Raw genomic sequence first — 18,073 nt, forward strand, 5'->3', positions numbered from 1 at the left:
TGGAAGACTTTTTGACAGGCAGCAGAATCTGCTCTTTCTTCCTTTTCTCCTACGCTGGCATCAAAAGGGGCATTTTGGTACTTGGCAGTGTTAAGCACTTCGCAGGAAGGGAGAGATGACCTCGGGAAAGGAATGCAGGAGCCCTCGAGGGAGGTGAAACAGAAGTTAACACAATCCTCCCTTGGTGCTGTGTGGCCTAGAAAGGGGAAGAGAGAAACTGACGGGTGTTCAGAATTCTGATATTACCCTTCGTTCATAAAGTAGCATTTGTGGGATCCTGGCAGGTCTGTTTCTGACCTGGCCTACCTCAAAGGGTTGACCTGTGGGGACTTTCGGCTGTTCGTCATCCCCTTCTACTGGAACTTTAGAAGTTTAACCAGGAAGATCACCTGGTGAAATAAACACACACACGTCTCTGGTCTCTTCTGTGTGAGTCAAGGATCTCCAGAGGTCTCACTGTCTCCACCATGCATTTTCCTCCATCTGCTTTATTTGGGGTTCTCTGCTCCAAGAAATGATTTGCACTTGGGGAAGTCCAAGACCGGAGACGGCATTATTCACTGATACCATGTAGGCAAATGAGCTGAATATGTCACATTAAAAGGTTATGAGATTTGTTTCTCGTGGCTCCCAAATATATTTTCTCTCTCTGTCTACAGGATCCATCCACCCCACCCAGCCCGGTCTGGCTCCATTTTTCTGTCTGCTTATGTTGCAAAACCTTTTGTCACCCCCCGCCCCACCCCACCCACCCCCTCACCCACCCCCTCACCCTGCAGGACAAGCTGAATCACCAGCCAGAGATAAACCTAGCAAAACAAAAGCTTCTTCAGAAAGTGCTGCATCGTCCCTTCCCAAATCAAAACCGGAGAAGTAGCAGCATTAGGAACAGCTGCAACTCAGCTGGCATTACAAGAAATAAAGTCAAAGCCATTTCAAAGGGACACCTTTGCTCGGGGAACAAGTCCCAACCAGGAGGCCAAGCTTTGAGTCTTGCTTGGCCTTGGGAGAGTTCTCCCCCCCTTGTGGGTGCTGGCGCTCAGGTCTTTAGCAGCCCTCCTCCTTGGCTTCGAAGGAGATGGATTTCGCCAAGGAGGCATTTTCCATGCCAGGGGAAAAAGTCATGCCGGTGCCAACGAAGAAAGGCCTGGCAATATGAGCAAGGAAAATGAGAGGCTGCATGGGAAAACATGGCTGAGCCCATCTCATGATGTCCCCCGTGTGAGCTGGTAAGCTGGGAGCTTCTTGAGAATATTGTGGACCAGTGTTTCTCAACCCTGGCCACTTTAAGATGAGTGGACTTCAACTCCCAGAATTCCCCAGCCAGCCTGGCTGGCTAGGGAATTCTGGGAGTTGAAGTCCACTCATCTTAAAGTGGCCAAGGTTGAGAAACACTGCTGTGGACAGATAAGAAAATAAGCAAAGAGGTCATTGAACAAACTCATCCAGAGTTCTCGCTCGAGGCATTAATATCCAGGCTCAAATTAATCATATTTTGGACTCATCAAGCAAAGACCTTGAGAACTCCATAACACTGGAAAAGGTGGAAGGAAAGAGAAGAAGAGGACAGCCAGGAGCCAGGTGGAGGGACTCAGTTGCAATAGTGATGGGTGCATTGTTGGAAAACCTGAAAGACCAGGTTGGAGACAGCTCATCCTGGAGAACATCTGTCTGCGTGATCACTAAGAGTTGATACCAGCTGGATGGCAGATAAGCAAGCAAGCTGGGAACGGAGGTGTCTGCAGGGTATGGTCCAAACAGTGAAGATGCAATGCACTTAAAAAATAGGCAGAGCTTCCATTGCCATTGCAGCCACCATCTTGCCTTTTTTGACCTGACCCTGAAGACACCCCTGGCTGTCACAACTCACGAAGGGTAGGAGCAGGTTAAGTTCTTGCCCAGGTCAGTTCCACTCACGTTGCTCTCAGTTTCTTATTTTTGCAAATTTCTTGTGTTCTGCTTGTTTGTTTAAAGCTGATGTGCAGAGTTATGTGGTTGGACATGCATTTCTCCAGACGGAAACATTTTGACTAGCAATTTAGTCTAACGTGGGTTTTTGTAATGCCAGCTGCTTTTTGGTAATACAATGGATTTCGTACATTATTTTGTTCAAAAGATGCCTTTTTGTCTTTCCCCCAACGTCCACTTTTTAGCTGGCAAAGCGCACTGCAAACATTCAGAGAAGCGCCAGTTTTGAATGGTAGTAAAGTTTTGGTGTATGTGTTAGTTCAAAAGCAAAAATGGAGATATTAGCATTTCAAAGGCGATCCTCTTCCTTGCATGAAATGGCATGCATGAATTCACCCCGTGTGGGAAATATCCTCCTGCTTCTTGTTTGATCTTGTCTCCATCCTTGGAAGAATTCTCCCCAAGGCCTTGTTTTTCAGCCCCCTCCCAACGAAATCCTGTGCATTTGCAGACAGAGCCAAAACAAAGTCAGAGTTGTTTTGTAAATACACCGGATGTTGCCCCAGCTGCTTTGGCCGTGTTTTTTTTTTAAGCAATCTTTGTTTTTATGGGATTCAGCCCTGAGTTCCTTTTGGCTCCCTTCCACCCCCTGAGTACAGTTTGCTTAATCATTCTTCACCAGATAAGCCAGGATTAGAGCCACACAATATGCTAAAATACAGATCGTCTGTGCAACAAGCAAAGCTGAACGGAATCACCTTTTGGCTGTCAACTCAGCTACAGTCTAGTTCAGGAAATGTGCTGAGCCCCCGTGTGATTTCTTTGTTTGACACAGATGTCTTGCAGGAACCCAGCAATGGTGGTTTGCAAACCCCAGTTTATGGCTTCCTGTGTCTGACTGCGGTTCAGTCAATCGGCTCCGGTGAACCCAGCTACCTTGTGGAATCAGTCTGAAGATGGAAAAGCTGCCTGCCGTTTCTAACTTCTGGCCTCCCTTCCATGCCGTGCTGCGCTCCTGGGATGGAATGGTTTGGTGAAGGCCGCGCTCGGGGAGATAAGCATTTCCTTAGCCCCCAGAAAGAGCCTGGGAAGGTGAAGAGGATGAGACTGGCACCACCCTAAGGAATTTGCAGTGTTTGCTTGCTGGCTTGGGAAGTTTAGACTGAGTCTGGCAAGACTGATGTCAGGTTCAGCCCAAAGAGCTCCATGAGACAGGACAGATACAGTTCTGTTGCGTTTATTAGCTTTCACCTTCAAGACAGAATCTCGAATCTAAACTTCCCAAGCCAGCAAGCAACCACTGCAAATTCCTTAGGGTGGTGCCAGTCTCATCCTCTTCACCTTCCCAGGCTCTTTCTGGGGGCTAAGGAAATGCTTATCTCCCCGAGCGCGGCCTTCACCAAACCATTCCATCACAGCTCCAGATGTGTTGGGCACTCAGCGGCTCAATCAGCAGGGCCCCAGCTCGCTGGGAATGAAGGGGACTGTAGTCCAATAAGATCTGAAGACCACCAAAATGGGGGCTGCTGCCTTTGGGCGGTGTCCTAGTTCAATTGTTGGATAAAACACTTTGAGACGTCTTCTGGGCATGGAGAGTGTCCCGAGGCGGCTCTGCTCGGTGGATGCTGAAAGTGACAAGAGAATTGTGGGTGGCAAGCTAGATGGGTTATGAGAAAGGAGAGAAGGAGTGGAGGCAAAATTCTGCCTGGGCTTGAGCAAGGACCCACACCTGCTAAGCCGCAACCATGGGGGAAGGTGGATAAAGGCACTGATTTGAAGTGGCAAACAGGTTGCTGGAGACTTAACTTTTTCCTCCCTTCTGGTTAGAGCGGTATTTCTCAACCTCAGCAACTTTAAGATGTCTAAATTTCAAGTCCTGGAATTCCCCAGCCAGCCTGTGTGGACTTCAGGCCCAGAATTCCCCAGGCAGCATTTGTGGACTTCAACTCCCAGAATTCCCTAGCCAGCATGTAACTCAGGACTGAGTGGGCCCTGAATCGATATGAATATTCAAGACACTGCCTTTGCTGGACTTTTGGTGTGAAACAGAAAAAAAAATGAAATTATGGATTTGATTATTAGAAATAATACTGGACAATAGAAAAAATGAAGGTCATGTTGTAAACGTAAAGTAAGAGTCTAGTGTAAATGGATACTTATACTATATCTGTTTTTCTTCTTTCTTTTTGCACTTTTGACTTTGCTCTTTCTTTTCTTCTTCAATCTTTCTTTCCTTTTTCGTCCTTTGTCTTCAATATTAGTTTGTGTTGGTTTTAACTGATCTTACCTTGAAATCTAACAAAGTTATTTAAAAAACAAGAATATTCAAGGCTTTAAAGTGATGACAGGGCATGCCAGAGGCTGATAGCAGGGCACCCACTCACACGGATATCTACAGGGAGGGGTTGAACAAGTGAAGATGAAGGCCACCCCTGCACACTCAAAGCCCTACTCTTTTTTTTAGGCGTGTCGTGTGTGCAAGACTGAAGATAAGTTCTCACCATAGCTGGTATTTTATTATCTGTGGATCGTCATTCAAAACTAAATCAAAAGAAGATAGCCAGCTGAAAGAAATTAGAGATTAGCTGTTTTTAGCAGCTGTGTGGTTTTTTTTACACTCTGGGCCAGGTGTGTGTGTGGTACACAAGTGTGGGTAAAAACACATTGCTAGATTCTCTCTTTTTTGAATGAAAGCTGAACTTTTAAAGAGTAAAATCACTGTAATTCGTCTAGCACGGTGTTTCTCCACCTTGGCAAGTTTGAGATGGGTGGACTTCAACTCCCAGAATTCCCCAGCCAGCATGGCTGGCTGGGGAATTCTGGGAGTTGAAGTCCACCCATCTCAAACTTGCCAAGGTGGAGAAACACTGGTCTATATGTAGGAGTATATCGTGTGATTCCATCCCAGGCAGGAAAGAACAGTCCATGACCAGGAGATGTACACATCCAAAGTACATTTTATTGTTACAGATCAAAACGGAAAACACCCGTCAAGCTGAGGGATCGTGGTCAAAGGATGAAGGGAAGGGTCTGGGGTACAGATTGTTATGGGGGAAGGGGAAAGGGGATGAGGAACCCTTCCAAGACCTTCCTAGGAATAATTCACAAGTGCAACAGTTACTAACGCAGGACTTGGAAGGGGTAACCAGCAGAAAGGGTAGACATTTTAGTGCTGGGGGGTGCTTGTGCAAAGCAGCATGAGGTTAGTGCCGTCTTCCCCCACTTGGTCCTCTCCAGATGAGTTGGCTTGCCACCCCAATTCTGGTTGGTGCCGTGCGACACATCTGGGGGGGTTCTCAGCCAGTTGGGAAGGTTGGGTTAATACATGCCTGGCCTGTCAAGACCCATCCAACCAAGAGGACTGAAGCTTTGAGGTCTCCTCGGCTTTCAAGGAAATGTAGCAGGAGCTTTGCTGGAAGTGCAGGCCAATGGCTTACGCCGGCAGCGGCTTGATCTGCTCCATCGTGGTCCGTTACTGGGAGGCGACCTCTTCCGTGGTGGGGTTGAACCACTGGCGTAGGTTCTCAATGGCCTGTTCAAAGGTGTTTTTCAACTCCTCGAGTTTCTCCTGGACCTGGCTGTGGAACTCCTGAGCACGGCTGCTGAGCTGCTCATGGACCATTCTTCCTTGCTCTCCTAAGGCTTGCTTCAGGGCCTGGAATCGCTCCTGTCCCTTTTCATGGATGTTGGTGATGTAGGGCTCTAGGTTCTGATGGAAAGCATTGACCTTTTCGTCAGCGTTGGCCCGCAGCTCCGCCGTGTAGTCCCCCAGCTTCTGGCGCAGTTCCTCAGCGTCCTTGGTGAGGCGTTTCTTCAGCTTGCGCATGAACAAGTTGAACTGGGACTTCACTGTATCCAGGTTATGGTCAAACATCAAACGGGCATCTCGGCAATATTGGATCACCTTGCTCTTGGTCTCCTCCATGTCATTTTTCAGTTTTCCGGTGAGGGTGGACACTTCGGTCTTAAGGCGCTCCTGCAGTTCTTGGGTGTAGGGGCCAAACTTGGAACGCAGATTCTCTGTGTAGAGGTCCACCTCAGCTACGGTGTCTGTGATGAGGCCACTGAAGAGACAAGAGAAGCAACCTGTCAATTTCTCAGGAGCCTCAGATCGCCTGCGATGGTGAACCCACAGAGAAAAGTGAAGGGCTTCCATGGGATCTCCTTCATCCTGAACCAGTCTGGGTACTACCACCAAACTATGAAATGGCCCAAATCATGTTTACAAGCCTACACATGTTGACCTAAGTATGTTTGTATACCCAACTAAACTCCAGCTGAGCAGAGGCTTTGACTCTGAGGTTGAAAATGAAGAGTTATGGATCTCCCTGGTAAATCACAAAACAATAGACTTACATAAGCATTTTGATGCCCTCACACACAAAAAATCTGCTGTGTGAAGCAACTTCCTCCTATTCCCTCATAGCATGGTGTTGATTTCCCTAAATGAGTAGATACTGGGTACTACAATTCTCACCACAGCCAACCTCACGATTAGTCATGCTGAGGCTTATGGGGTTGGCAGGCTGACACACCCAACAGACTCAGCAGGGGAGCAGAGAGGTTGGCATTGGCTTGCAGAGAAATTGGACCCAGATATAATAACGCTTCCCTTTGTGAGGTCCTTCTGATCGCCCCCCCCCCCATCATTTGAAGTCACTCATTGTTTAATACAGTGTTTCTCAACCTTGGGAACTTTAAGATGTGTGGACTTCAACTGCCAGACTTCAATTCCCATGGCTGGCTGGGGAATTTTGGGAGTTGAAGTCCACACATTTTAAAATTCCCAAGGTTGAGAAACACTGGTTTAATAGGTGGCAGCTGATTATATTGAAATTGCATGATCAAGGGAAGATCCCTTCAAATCAGGGTTTTTCCCTGTTAATTGACTTGGCAACGTGAAAGTAGTTTGCTTCAGGGAAGATTTTTCCACTTCCCAGTCTAGACCTATAATCTCCTGGTGGTCTCCCACCCAAGCATCGCCAGGTCCACATCAGCAGAGCAGCCAAGCTCAGTTCACCTGTTCATTCGTATAAATCTAGAGCTATGCCTATACCACCCCCTCCCCCACCCCCATTGCATTACAGTCATTATCAACTTTACTGACCTTATTTTTAAAAGTTGAATAAAGTTGGTATCAACTTCATTATAACCATATGTTACAAAGCCCTTAAAACCTGTTTCTTATTCTCAGGCCTTGAGCTAACCAATGATGGGGATCCTCAACAGTACTCTTGTTGAGTCATTTATTTCTGTGACCACTGTTGCTGTTTTTCATCTGTTTTGAACATTGTCCATCGTTGTTTTGAATTGGGTGGCCTTACAAATGTGGTCAACTAAATTAAATCCAATTCAATCACCCAAGAGACTGAAAAGCAATGTGCAACCAGATTGTTGGGAACCTCCGAGCACCGGCCCTTGGCACTCCCAGGCCCGCTGGATAAACCAAAGCAAACTTGGATTAGAGAAAAGACAACTTCTACATTTATCACTGACTGGAAACCCCTTATGGACTTTTTGCGGAAAACAGGAAAAAAATGAACGTGTGATTTATGGTTTTGATGATTAGAAAGATAGATTATAGAAAGAAGAGACATGTTATAACTTTAGAGAAAGAAGTAAATTTGTAATTGTACGTATAACTGCTGTAAAGATCGGAAGCTACGTCTCTTTATCTTTTTTTCTTTTCTATTTTTCTTTTAGTTTTTTTTTCTTTTCTTGCACTTTTAGCTTCCTCTGTGATTTCTCTTTCTTTCTTACTGTACATAGGTTGTATTAGTTTTTATCTTCTTTTTAAAAACTTTTAATAAAGTTATAGAGAGATGATAGATGATTGGTACATAGATGACAGATAAATAGATGATTGATAGATGATAATTAGATAGATATAGATAGCTGATAGATAGAGATATATAATAGATAGATGACAGATAGATAGATAGATAGATAGATAGATAGATAGATAGATATGTATATAGATATAGATATAGATATAGATATAGATATAGATATAGATATAGATATAGATATAGATATAGATATAGATATAGATATAGATCAGTGTGGTCCAAACTTGGCCACTTTAAGATGAGTGGACTTCAACTCCCAGAAGATGGCTGGCTGGGGAATTCTGGGAGTTGAAGTCCACTCATCTTAAAGTGGCCAAGTTTGGACAACACTGATATAGATAGAAGAAAGATAAGCTGAAGCAAAGTCACTCACTCCAGTTCCTTGCTGATCTGTGATGTCCTGATCTGAGCAGTGACATCATCCGCCACGTTCCCAGCCTTGGTGACGTAGTCCCAAAAAACGTCCACCGTTTCCTCCCATTTGGATTTTGGCTCATCTTGGAAGAAGGGATTTGCCCAGGAGGCTGCACGCAAAGGAGAAAGGAGCAAAACTAAGACCAAATGTCTCGAGGGGGCTTTCCAAGCCTGGGTCCCGCCAAACGGAAGCCACACTTGGACCCCCAGCCCTCGAAAGGGGAGTCCACAGATCAGGCCCCGAAGGAGAGAGATGGGCAAAAAAAGTAGATGAGAGGCTCAGCCAGGCTCGCTCTGAGTGAGGTGGGAGGCTATATAAATGTGACAAATAAATAAATTCCCGATGTCTTTGCAAGATTTACATGCAAGCTGGCACGCCTACCAGGCCCCTTCGGTAGCGACTGGTGGAAATTTAAAGGGGCATTTGGAAGGAAGGGGGCAATTGCCCCCATCAGGAGGGGTGTGCTTTGCAGAGGTGAGCAGGGGTGTGTGTGTGTGTGTGTGTGTGTGTGAAAAAGTCAGCCACAACAGCATGATCAAAGCCCCCTCTTTTTTTTCTACATGCATCACATGAGCCATGAACTTTAAAAGCTGAGGATTTTACATTTGTAAAATAAATAAATGAAGAAGGAGTCGGGCTTTGGTCACACAGTTGCAGCCAACATCTGGATTTTTTGACACCCTGCCCCCAGTGTCCCTGCCTGTTTCTTTGCATCAGAGGCTTTGACCCATAACCTGGATTTCCTTCCCAGCTCACCATTTCTTGGGTACGTGCTTCTATACCAGCTGTGACCCTCAACGTTGCAACAAATGCCACCCCCTTCCCCAACCCGGTGCCCTCTAGAAGCACTGGAGCAGCTGCCCCAATCCTCCAGCTGTTGCGGCCAAATACTTCCTCCTCCTCCTCAATCCAATCTCTCCTGCCTAGGCACATTGCTCTTTTATCTTCACAACAGCCAGGCAAGGTAGGATCAGCTGAAATATAGTGACCAACCCCAGATCACCATGGCGCTAACATGGTTCGACCAAGTATGTGGGCAAGCCACGGAAAAGCTTTGGGTCCCCTAAAGCCAAAAGCTTTGGTTCATTAGATTCTGCTCTTACGCATAATACTCCCCCATATTTGAGGGCTCCCTGCCAGCAGCAGGGAGTCCCAGAGGCTAGATGGGAAACAGGAAACAGACAGCTTGGAATGGAAATTAATCCAGCCCTGTGTAATTTACTCCGCTCTGATGAAATCGCTACTTCTTCTTCATGTTTAGGCATGGCTAGGTTCATGCAAGATTCAAAACCGAGCATGTGATGAAAGACATGGCTTCTGCACGCAATGCGCTCATAAAATGACTGGTTCCCACAAAGTACTCACCTCCTTTTTGCCTAGTCTAGTGCAGGGCTTCTCAACCGCAGTAACTTTAAGATGGGTGGACTTCAACTCCCAGAATTCCCTAGCCAGCATGGCTGGCTGGGGAATTCTGGGCGTTGAAGTCCACCCATCTTAAAGTTGCTGAGGTTGAGAAACCCTGGTCTAGCATATTGTGGGAACTCCAGTCACCCTGGATCAACAGAGTTCAGCCCTCCTGTCCTTCCAGTACCCCAGTCTCCCCAGAGACCCTCCTTTTTACCTCCTGTTCCTCACTGGCTACAGCATCACCTGTTTCCCAGCATCTCCTGCTCGGAGGTACACTGCCACTGTCTATGGGAGCTCCACCTCCGTGAAGGAGAGGAGTCGTCTACAGGCCAATGGCACTCCAGAGATGCAGAACAGGGTCGACAAGCAGAACGCCTTGCTTATTTTTCTATCTCCCCCCTATTCCCTTTTTCCTGTTTCATAGAAGTGTACATCCCGGTTGGATTACTTACCACTCAGCAACGCCGCTGTGAAAAACAGAGCAAAGAACTTCATGCTGATCAAGCTGTCCCTTGGGGGGAAAAATAGATTCGATTAGGGGGTGAATTGGGGGGGGGAAATGAGACTTCTCTTTTGCCCCTGGAAATCTGGACCCTATCTAAGAGACCCAGACCCCCAGACCCAGGTTCAGCTCTATTTCCAACCCAGAAAGGCAGTTACCGTCCGGCTGAATTCCTTATTGCCACCTAAATAACCAACCCAAACTTTTAGATCGCAGTTTGTTCTTGCTCTGTCCAGGTTCCTTGCATTGCTTTTGCTCGCCAGAACAACCATCCCCTCCCTGTTTCCAACCCAGATGACCACCACCGACGATCCCTGAAAGAAGATGCAGACATCTGAAGCGAGAACCCAACCTGCTCTTTACCTCCCCTTCTGCAGACTCCGGAAAGTTTGTCCTGCAAGACCCTCTCGGCAGACTTTTAAATACCCGGCTCGGCTGGGAGGGGTGGAGAGAAGAGGCGGGCCTGGCAGAGTCAGCAGCTGGAGGAGCAAAGAAGTTTGCCAGGGTGGCGCCAGGGGCAAAGTTTAATCTCCATCACCACTTATGCACTGCCTTAACCCTGAAATCTCCAGAAACAAAAAATCAGGGAGCACAGAACTGGTTTCTGCGCCTGGCTGAGGAGGTGTTTTCTTTTCTCTTTTTCCGGTTCTTTTGTAATAACTGTATTCTGTGTCAAAAGAGATCAAATCTAATCGTCAAGAACAAGAATAGGAAAGAGAAGGGACAGAGAAAAAGAAAGCAAGCAGAGAGCAGAAAGAAAAAGAAGGAAGAAACAGAAACACAGAAAAAGAATGACTTCTGACTTCTTTTGCAGCAACTATAAGTAAAACCTACGTACATTAAACTCTTACTCTAAGATTACAATGTACGATCCATTTTTTCTATTGCCTACTAGTATTAATGAATCATCAAATCCATATATGGTGGTTTCATTTTTTTTCCTGTTTCACACAAAAAGTCCAAAAGGGGCTTCCCGTCAGCATTAAAATTAATAGGGGGCCCCCTCCTAGATGTCTCCCTGGGCGTCTTTTCTTCTTCTCCTACCAATGACCGTTGGGGTGCCTGATTTTGATTCTATTCTGTTTTCTTTTATGCATTTATTCAATGGTGTGCCACCCGGCGCATCAGTAAAAGCGGACCAATAAAATGCAATAAAACAAAAATAAGAAATACTGTAAAAGCTAGCACAATGAGAGAAACTGGCCTGGAGCAGAAAAAGGAGAGGGACCTGCACGATCCGAGGGGGCATCGCTCACCCTCGCCAAAGGCCTGGCCCAAAAGGCAGGGCTTCGTGGCTCTTCTGAACAACAGCAGCGTGGGGGCCATCCAGATCTCGGGGGGAGCCTCATTCCGGAGGGCAGGTGCTGTTACAGAGAAGGTGGGTGTTGGGGTCCTGAAAGACAGCGTTGTTTCATCGAAGGAGCCCGGAGCGCGCCACCCTGTAGGATCGAATCGGCTGGGCAAATCCTATGGGAGACAGGCGGTCGCTTGAGGAACCAGGTCCTCTATTTCTCTTTCATCCATTCCTTGAGTGGGTGGGCCTCGGGTCCACGGTTTTGTGCAGCCAGCGTGATCCCCGTCAGGAACAGCTAGGTCACGATTAGTGCCAGTTCGAATAGTGCGATATTGGATTTAGTGCCAATTATGAATTGAGACCAGGTTGCATTTCATGCCAGCCAAAATTTAGTCCACGCGAGGCTGGCGCGTGCGCAGTGCCCGTTGGGGTTTTGTGCAAAGGGAAGGAAAGGGAGATTCCGTTCAAGGAAAGCTCCAAAAGAAAAAGAAAAACATGTTGAAGAACTACAGCAAAATGCAGGAGATTAGCAGGTACAGTAGGCTTTGGATATGGGTTAATCCTCTTCTATTATTAATATAGTATTTCATCAATAAACAGATAAAAAACCATGTTTAAATATTTTCATGGCCAATTTCTGTCAAGCCGGAACCAATTCCCCCATCTTCCACAGAAAGATCACTTCGAATAATGCCAATTCAAATAATGCACCTCTTTTGTGGGATTCACTGACCGCGCTAATCGAGACCTACCTGTACCTTAAAAGCGATGGGAAGGTTCTGCTTCCCTACCATGAATTTGCAACTCTTTAGCAACGACCCACGTCTGCGGCTGACTGTTGGCTTTGGAACATCCGAAATGTGAATAAAATCATATTCCCAGTGGAATATTCTGCCATCTGCAGCATTTTAAGTGGTAGTGAGACATAAGTCCCTGTAAACATTCCTGACATTATTTCTACATTTTGGAACATGCTCAGAATTCTTGAGTTTCTTTGGACGCACTGAAAATTCAGCTTTCTCCAACACTGGCTGGGGGCAATGGAAGGTATAGACCAGTGTTTTTCAAACTTGGCAACTTGAAGATGTGTCGACTTCAACTTCCAGAATTCCCCAGCCAGCATGGCTGGCTGGGGGACTCTGGGAGTTGAAGTCCACACATCTTCAAGTTGCCAAGTTTGAAAAGTACTGGAATAGAACCCCAAAGTGATGGTGTGCGTATCTGTGTGTTTTTAAGTTGTTAATCTGAGAGAGGGGAGGGGAGGGAGGGCAGGAGAGGTGATTCTACACATTGGGCCAAATTTCCCAGAAAGACACATGAGAGTTTAGTTGGTCAAAAGTTACAGTCAAACAATAGGTCAACACAAGCAGGATCTGACATGGGGCAGCTTAGACAAATGGCCATCTGGTTCTTGTGACTCTGAGTCGCGGGAGCTTTCGAAGGCTCCTTCGGGCAGGCTGCCAACAAAACACACCACTTCGGTTTGCAGAAGACAACACAATTGCAACACAGCTGGTCCGAGACATCTGATGCTCCCCTTCCCCAGAACTGGAAAAAGAGAAAAGTTGCTAACTGGGCTGACCGTGCAACGGAGGGAGGGGGGCACTGACAGCTGGTTCGTGTCCAGCTCTGCCCTCCCAAGCCTGACTGTTGCCCCCCCACCTTTATTCCACACGAGATAACAAGCTCAGCACTTTGCCTAACGGCAGGGCTGGCTCCGAGACCTACTTCTTCCTGGACGTGGAGGGGTGACCTAGACAGGTCTGCAAGGGGGGGTGATTGTGTGCACCCCCTGGCTTAGAACAAGGCCTGTCCGCTCCCTGCCACCTTGGAACCCAAATCACATCAAGGTTGCCAGCTGCAGGGTCCCCTTATCAGGGACACCTGTTTTGGTGGCCTCCTGTGCCCGTAGAATGGGCGAGGGGACCGTTTTTAAACTCTTCACATGCTTGGCAAGGGCTGCAAACAGCCTAGGGTGGGATGAAGGTGCAAAAATCTGAAAAGTTGACAAACATTCAAATAAGGAAAGTAAGAATCCTGAACTCATAAAGGGGATGGCCTCTCCTAAGGCAGTGTTTCTCAGCCTTGGCCACTTTAAGATATGTGGACTTCAACTCCCAGAATTCCCCAGCCAGCATTTGTACTTTTCAGAGGAGTGTGTACAAAGGAGTTGGTGCAATGGGAATTCTGGGAGTTAAAGTCCACATATCTTAAAGTTGCCAAACTGCTGAAAAGTTTCAGCCAGAAGTGATATTACAACTGGTCCTAACAAAACCCTTTCAGATTTTTGTTCTCTCTCTCATGGGTTTACAGGACTGTATTTTTGCAGGGGGGGGGGGCAAATATTTAATTTTGCATTTTTTCCCCTCGATCATAGAAGTTGAGGAAGGATACTAGCTACTCCTAAACTTTTGGGCCGTGAGGAGAATACGAGAATTTTTGCCCCCTCCTGGTCACCTCAGAAAGGAAGATATTGGACTGTGGGAATTTTCTCAATTCCACAAAACTGTTTGTTTTTGGGGGGGGAGGTTGTGAGTTATGTATGTGCAGGAATCTGCATTGCACCAACTCCTTTGTACACACTCCTCTGAAAAGTACAAATCAGTGCATAAAAGTATACGGAAATGCCCTTTTTGGCCAGTTGTTCTGAGTTTATTACCCCGTCTTCTTTTTCTGGGTGTATCTTGTGCTTCTGTTTTTATTGTGGTAGAAAATCAGCAGGCGACTGTTTTCCTCATACCTAGTTAGAAGAAGTGGCACCTGCTGAACTTCTGCCTGGCTTGAAACGATTAAAAAGGAAAAAGCATTTCCAGCAGGAGATGCTCACAGCTATTCACAAGCTCATGTAATACAGATTAGCTACCTTATTCCAGGCTGTCAACTGATCGCAAAACAGCCTCATTTGCTCTTGTGCAAATTTGCACCAATGGGGATATCTGCTTCCACTGGATGGAGAGGCGCCATCAAACATCTGATGAAGATCAAGCAACTATTAAAAGAGGGCTACAGTGTCTGGCTGCAAAGCTGGCAACTGGTTATCATTCACTAACTTTTTTCCCTCTAGCCCTCATTTGCTGAAGTGTCCGAGAGCACCAAAAATAATAAAATAATATGCTCTTTATGCCAGAAAAAGTTATAGTGATCCGAGTATCTAAAGTTATAGTGTATGAAAAAGAACAAAAAGATTTTTGTTGCTGGGAGCTGCCCGGAGTTCTGATTTTAGACGGGTGGCCGTACAAATCTGTTAAATAAAATAAATAAAAATAAAAAATTTGAAGGCAAGGCTGACTCAAACGTTGGCAATCGCAAAGGCTCTCCAGCTCATTAAAACAAGTTTCATTCAACCCTTTGGTGGCAATTAATTCAGAAGGGCATTTCAGGAATGTTCTCCCCAAAGACAACATTGCATCCAGCCACTTGATTTCCTGAAAACATTTTGCCTTCCCTTTCAAACTGTGCCCTAAAGTAACCTGCCCTAACATTGAAATCAAAGTTCAGGATGATTGAATCAGAGGTTGACAGTGGCATCTGGAAAATAGCTGGAAGGTTTATTTTTCTGGAAGATAAGCGAACAGCTGGCTTTTGGCTGCAAACTGCCTGTAGCTACGAGGTCTGTTCCTTGCCATTACAGAGGCCTCACATGTCTTGCATTTAATAATTGCTCTGTAGGCTGATGTTTGACCAACTCCGCCACAACAAGCCTGTGTAATAAACTCCCTCATTCCAGGCTGGGTTAAAAATAATTGCAAACTTCTTTGAAAGGAGAAATGAAACAAGTCATCCTGTTCCTTTGCCATCCTTCCCATGCAACAATGACGTTTCTGCCTTTTTATTTGTTACACGGTTTTACCCGCTAGGTTAGTCTTCTGGTCTCCCACCCTCAGATTTGTTGGGATGATAATTCCCAGAATCCCCAGGCAGCATGGCCAAGGGCACTCTGGGAACTGTAGTTCCAAGACATCTGGAAAGGCTGCTGGGGATTAATGGTGCGCCCCCACATGGCACTTTAGGAAGCCACAGAAAACAATGTGAAAAGGTAAGCACTACATTTCATGTACCAAAACTATTAAAGCAAGAAAACAGCCGAGACTGTGACTGACCCTTCAGATTGGGGAAGAGTGACTGCATCCGTTTAAGAGCCTTTCCTTAAAAAGATATTTCTAAATATCCCATTCTCCCATTTAAAAAAAAAAAATTATTTTAAAAAAGACATATAGAATTGGGGTATACCATGCTGGTCAATCTACTACCAAGCCCATATTTAATAATGTAAAGCTTTGCATGGAACCACACCAGTTGTCTCCTTCTCAACCAAAATTTGCCCAGATTTGCGTCATTAGGTGATGGAGTTTCCTGGACCAATTCTTATGGTTCAAGCCTATTTTTAAACACATCAGATATGAAACACACACTTCTGAGTAATCCCTGATTTGGATGTTGTGAGAACGGCTGGGTTGGCCGATTCATTCAGAACTCTACAGGGTTCTCCGTATCTTAGAAAACTAATGTTTCTTGACCTGGACTAAGATAATCAAGTCGAGCCGAGCCGAGCCGAGCCGAGCCGAGTCCAACCGAGCCGAGCCGAGCCGAGCCGAGCCGAGCCGAGCCGAGCCAGATCAGATCAGATCAGATCAGATCAGATCAGATCAGATCAGATCAGATCAGATCAGATCAGATCAAATGAAAACAATCTTTATTACAGCCTAAGCAGTGTTTCTCAACTTTGGCAACTTGAAGACGTGTGGACTTCAATTCCCAGCATGGCTGGTGGGGGAATTCTGGGAGTTGAAGTCCACACCTCTTCAAGTTGCCAAGGTTGAGAAACTCTGCATTAAGGTCTTATGTGCCATTTTGACCAGTAAAATGCACCTCAAAAGTTCCTTCCTTCCTTCCTTCCTTCCTTCCTTCCTTCCTTCCTTCCTTCCTTCCTTCCTTCCTTCCTTCCTTCCTTCCTTCCTTCCTTCCTTCCTTCCTTCCTTCCTCCCTCCCTCCCTCCCTCCCTTCCTTTTCTCATTCCCTTCTCCTTCCTTCCTTCCTTCCTTCCTTCCTTCCTTCCTTCCTTCCTTCCTTCCTTCCTTCCTTCCTTCCTTCCTTCCTTCCTTCCTTTTCTCATTCCCTTCTCCTTCCATCCTTCCTCCCTCCCTTCCTTCCTTTTGATATAGGATGTCACTGTGTTGGGGTGAACTTTTTCACTGGTTTTCAAGAAATTGGGCCGAGGAATATAAAACTCCAGCAGCGAGCTGCTTCTGAGGCACTGATGCCAAGGAGCCATAAAGCGTTATCAGCTGGCCGGCCCCGACGTGGCATTCTCTTGCTATCTCAGGAAAAGGCTACAGAGTCCAAGAATTAACTGCGTGGCTTGAAAGTGCCATAGTAGGCAAATCCACGAGGAAGGCTGGCAGCGGGGTTAACAAAACAGGAGGCGAGGTTGGATCTGATCTAGAAAGGGCAGATCATCAGCAGCTCCCTTTGTGACCTCGTATCACCCCGGGCTGATATCTCACCAATTTTAACCCTCATTCAGCAATTTTGAGGTCCGGGGTCCATAATGTGTGGCCCAGGAACATGGGGAGTGGGGCAGAAGGAGTGGTACATCTTCAAAAGTTGTTCTAATGACAGTTTGAACCCTGCAGAGAAGGAAGGATGGGGTCATTATTAAAGACGTGGTGTGGTGGCGAAGGGTTGGACCAACCCTGGGGAGACCCAGGTTCCCCTCCCCAATCAGCCATGGAAGGTCTGTCTCTCTGTTGACCCAGGAACTCAGGGGGTGGGTGGGGGGCTCTAGCCTGGCACGCCGTTTTGCCCAATACACACACCAGGGTGGAGATAATAAAGTATTTATTCTGCACCCAGTAAGGTGCCCGGGAATCATTTCCAGAGCAGGCCCAAAAGCTCTCAGGTTAACAGAATTTTTATCCATTCTTGCAACAAGTGAAAAACAAAGTCATAAACTGTACATTTTTCCGCCATAAAGCGATAAGCTACGCAGAGTGTGGGACTCTGAGTCCGCGGCTACGCTTGTGTTGCCCTCTCCTCTATGCCCAGGCTTTTTACGGATACTAAAGAGACTCCTGCACGTGCCATCCTTATCACGTTCAGTTGCCTTCCACCCTTGACTCCCTGATCCTCGCTCACGTGCATTGTTAACCCTTTGCGCACGGCTCGCCAGCTGCAGCTGCGCACTTCCCTCTCTCTTCACGCATCCCTCCTTGCCCTCCTTGCTAAAGCTGATTGTGATGTTAGCTCTGTGCCCGGGGCTGGAACAGACTGCTGGGCTTTCAGTGAATACCCTTGCTGGCCACGAGGTGACCAACCGCTTGGGACTCATTTCTACCCGGTGCGAGAGAGGGCCAAAGTACGCCCAGAGTCGAGGGAGACTTTCACACTTTATTTCTGGACAGAAGCAAAGAGGCGCCCTCGGGACCAAAATCCAAACCGAGTGCCCAAAGGGGCGTTGTTGTCCAAAGGTTTTTTATACATTTCACTAAGCAGGTAACATTCATCACAATTCTTATCGGCTGAAACAACTCTGTGGGTGAATTACATCATGCACGTGCGTACTACAACTATGCACCCCACAATAAGCCTTGAGGGGGGCCGATTAGCGTCTCATGTTTACTCCCAGGGGTGTGGTTTTTACTATTATAATGAGGCAAAGGGTCCTACAGTTCAACTTTTAACTAGTCACGTATCAGATC

General features: G+C 46.6%; 1 protein-coding gene across 1 annotated transcript; it reads right to left on the minus strand.

Annotated features, from left to right (window-relative positions):
* Positions 1–4,847: 4,847 nt before the first annotated feature.
* APOE (apolipoprotein E) lies at positions 4,848–10,561 on the minus strand. Its single transcript, XM_007421510.4, has 4 exons — positions 10,445–10,561; positions 10,032–10,090; positions 8,131–8,281; positions 4,848–5,972 (listed from the first exon to the last, which is right to left on the minus strand). Exons 2-4 carry the CDS (start codon positions 10,072–10,074, stop codon positions 5,381–5,383), a joined length of 786 nt encoding a protein of 261 aa, XP_007421572.1. The 5' UTR covers positions 10,075–10,090; positions 10,445–10,561; the 3' UTR covers positions 4,848–5,380.
* Between the last annotated feature and the right edge of the window lie 7,512 nt (positions 10,562–18,073).

This window comes from Python bivittatus, unplaced genomic scaffold (genome assembly GCF_059951505.1).
Source record: "Python bivittatus isolate LINGU-HERP-01145 unplaced genomic scaffold, Pbiv_v1 ctg000310_np1212, whole genome shotgun sequence".
NCBI lineage: Eukaryota > Metazoa > Chordata > Lepidosauria > Squamata > Pythonidae > Python > Python bivittatus.

Excerpts from the sequence above, each read along its gene's own strand:
- APOE (XM_007421510.4), bottom strand. The coding sequence starts at position 10,074 with ATGAAGTTCTTTGCTCTGTTTTTCACAGCGGCGTTGCTGAGTG. Across the intron at positions 8,282-10,031 it reads CACAGCGGCGTTGCTGAGTG|CCTCCTGGGCAAATCCCTTC; the intron begins GTAAGTAATCCA and ends CTTTGCGTGCAG. Across the intron at positions 5,973-8,130 it reads CAGATCAGCAAGGAACTGGA|TGGCCTCATCACAGACACCG; the intron begins GTGAGTGACTTT and ends TTGTCTCTTCAG.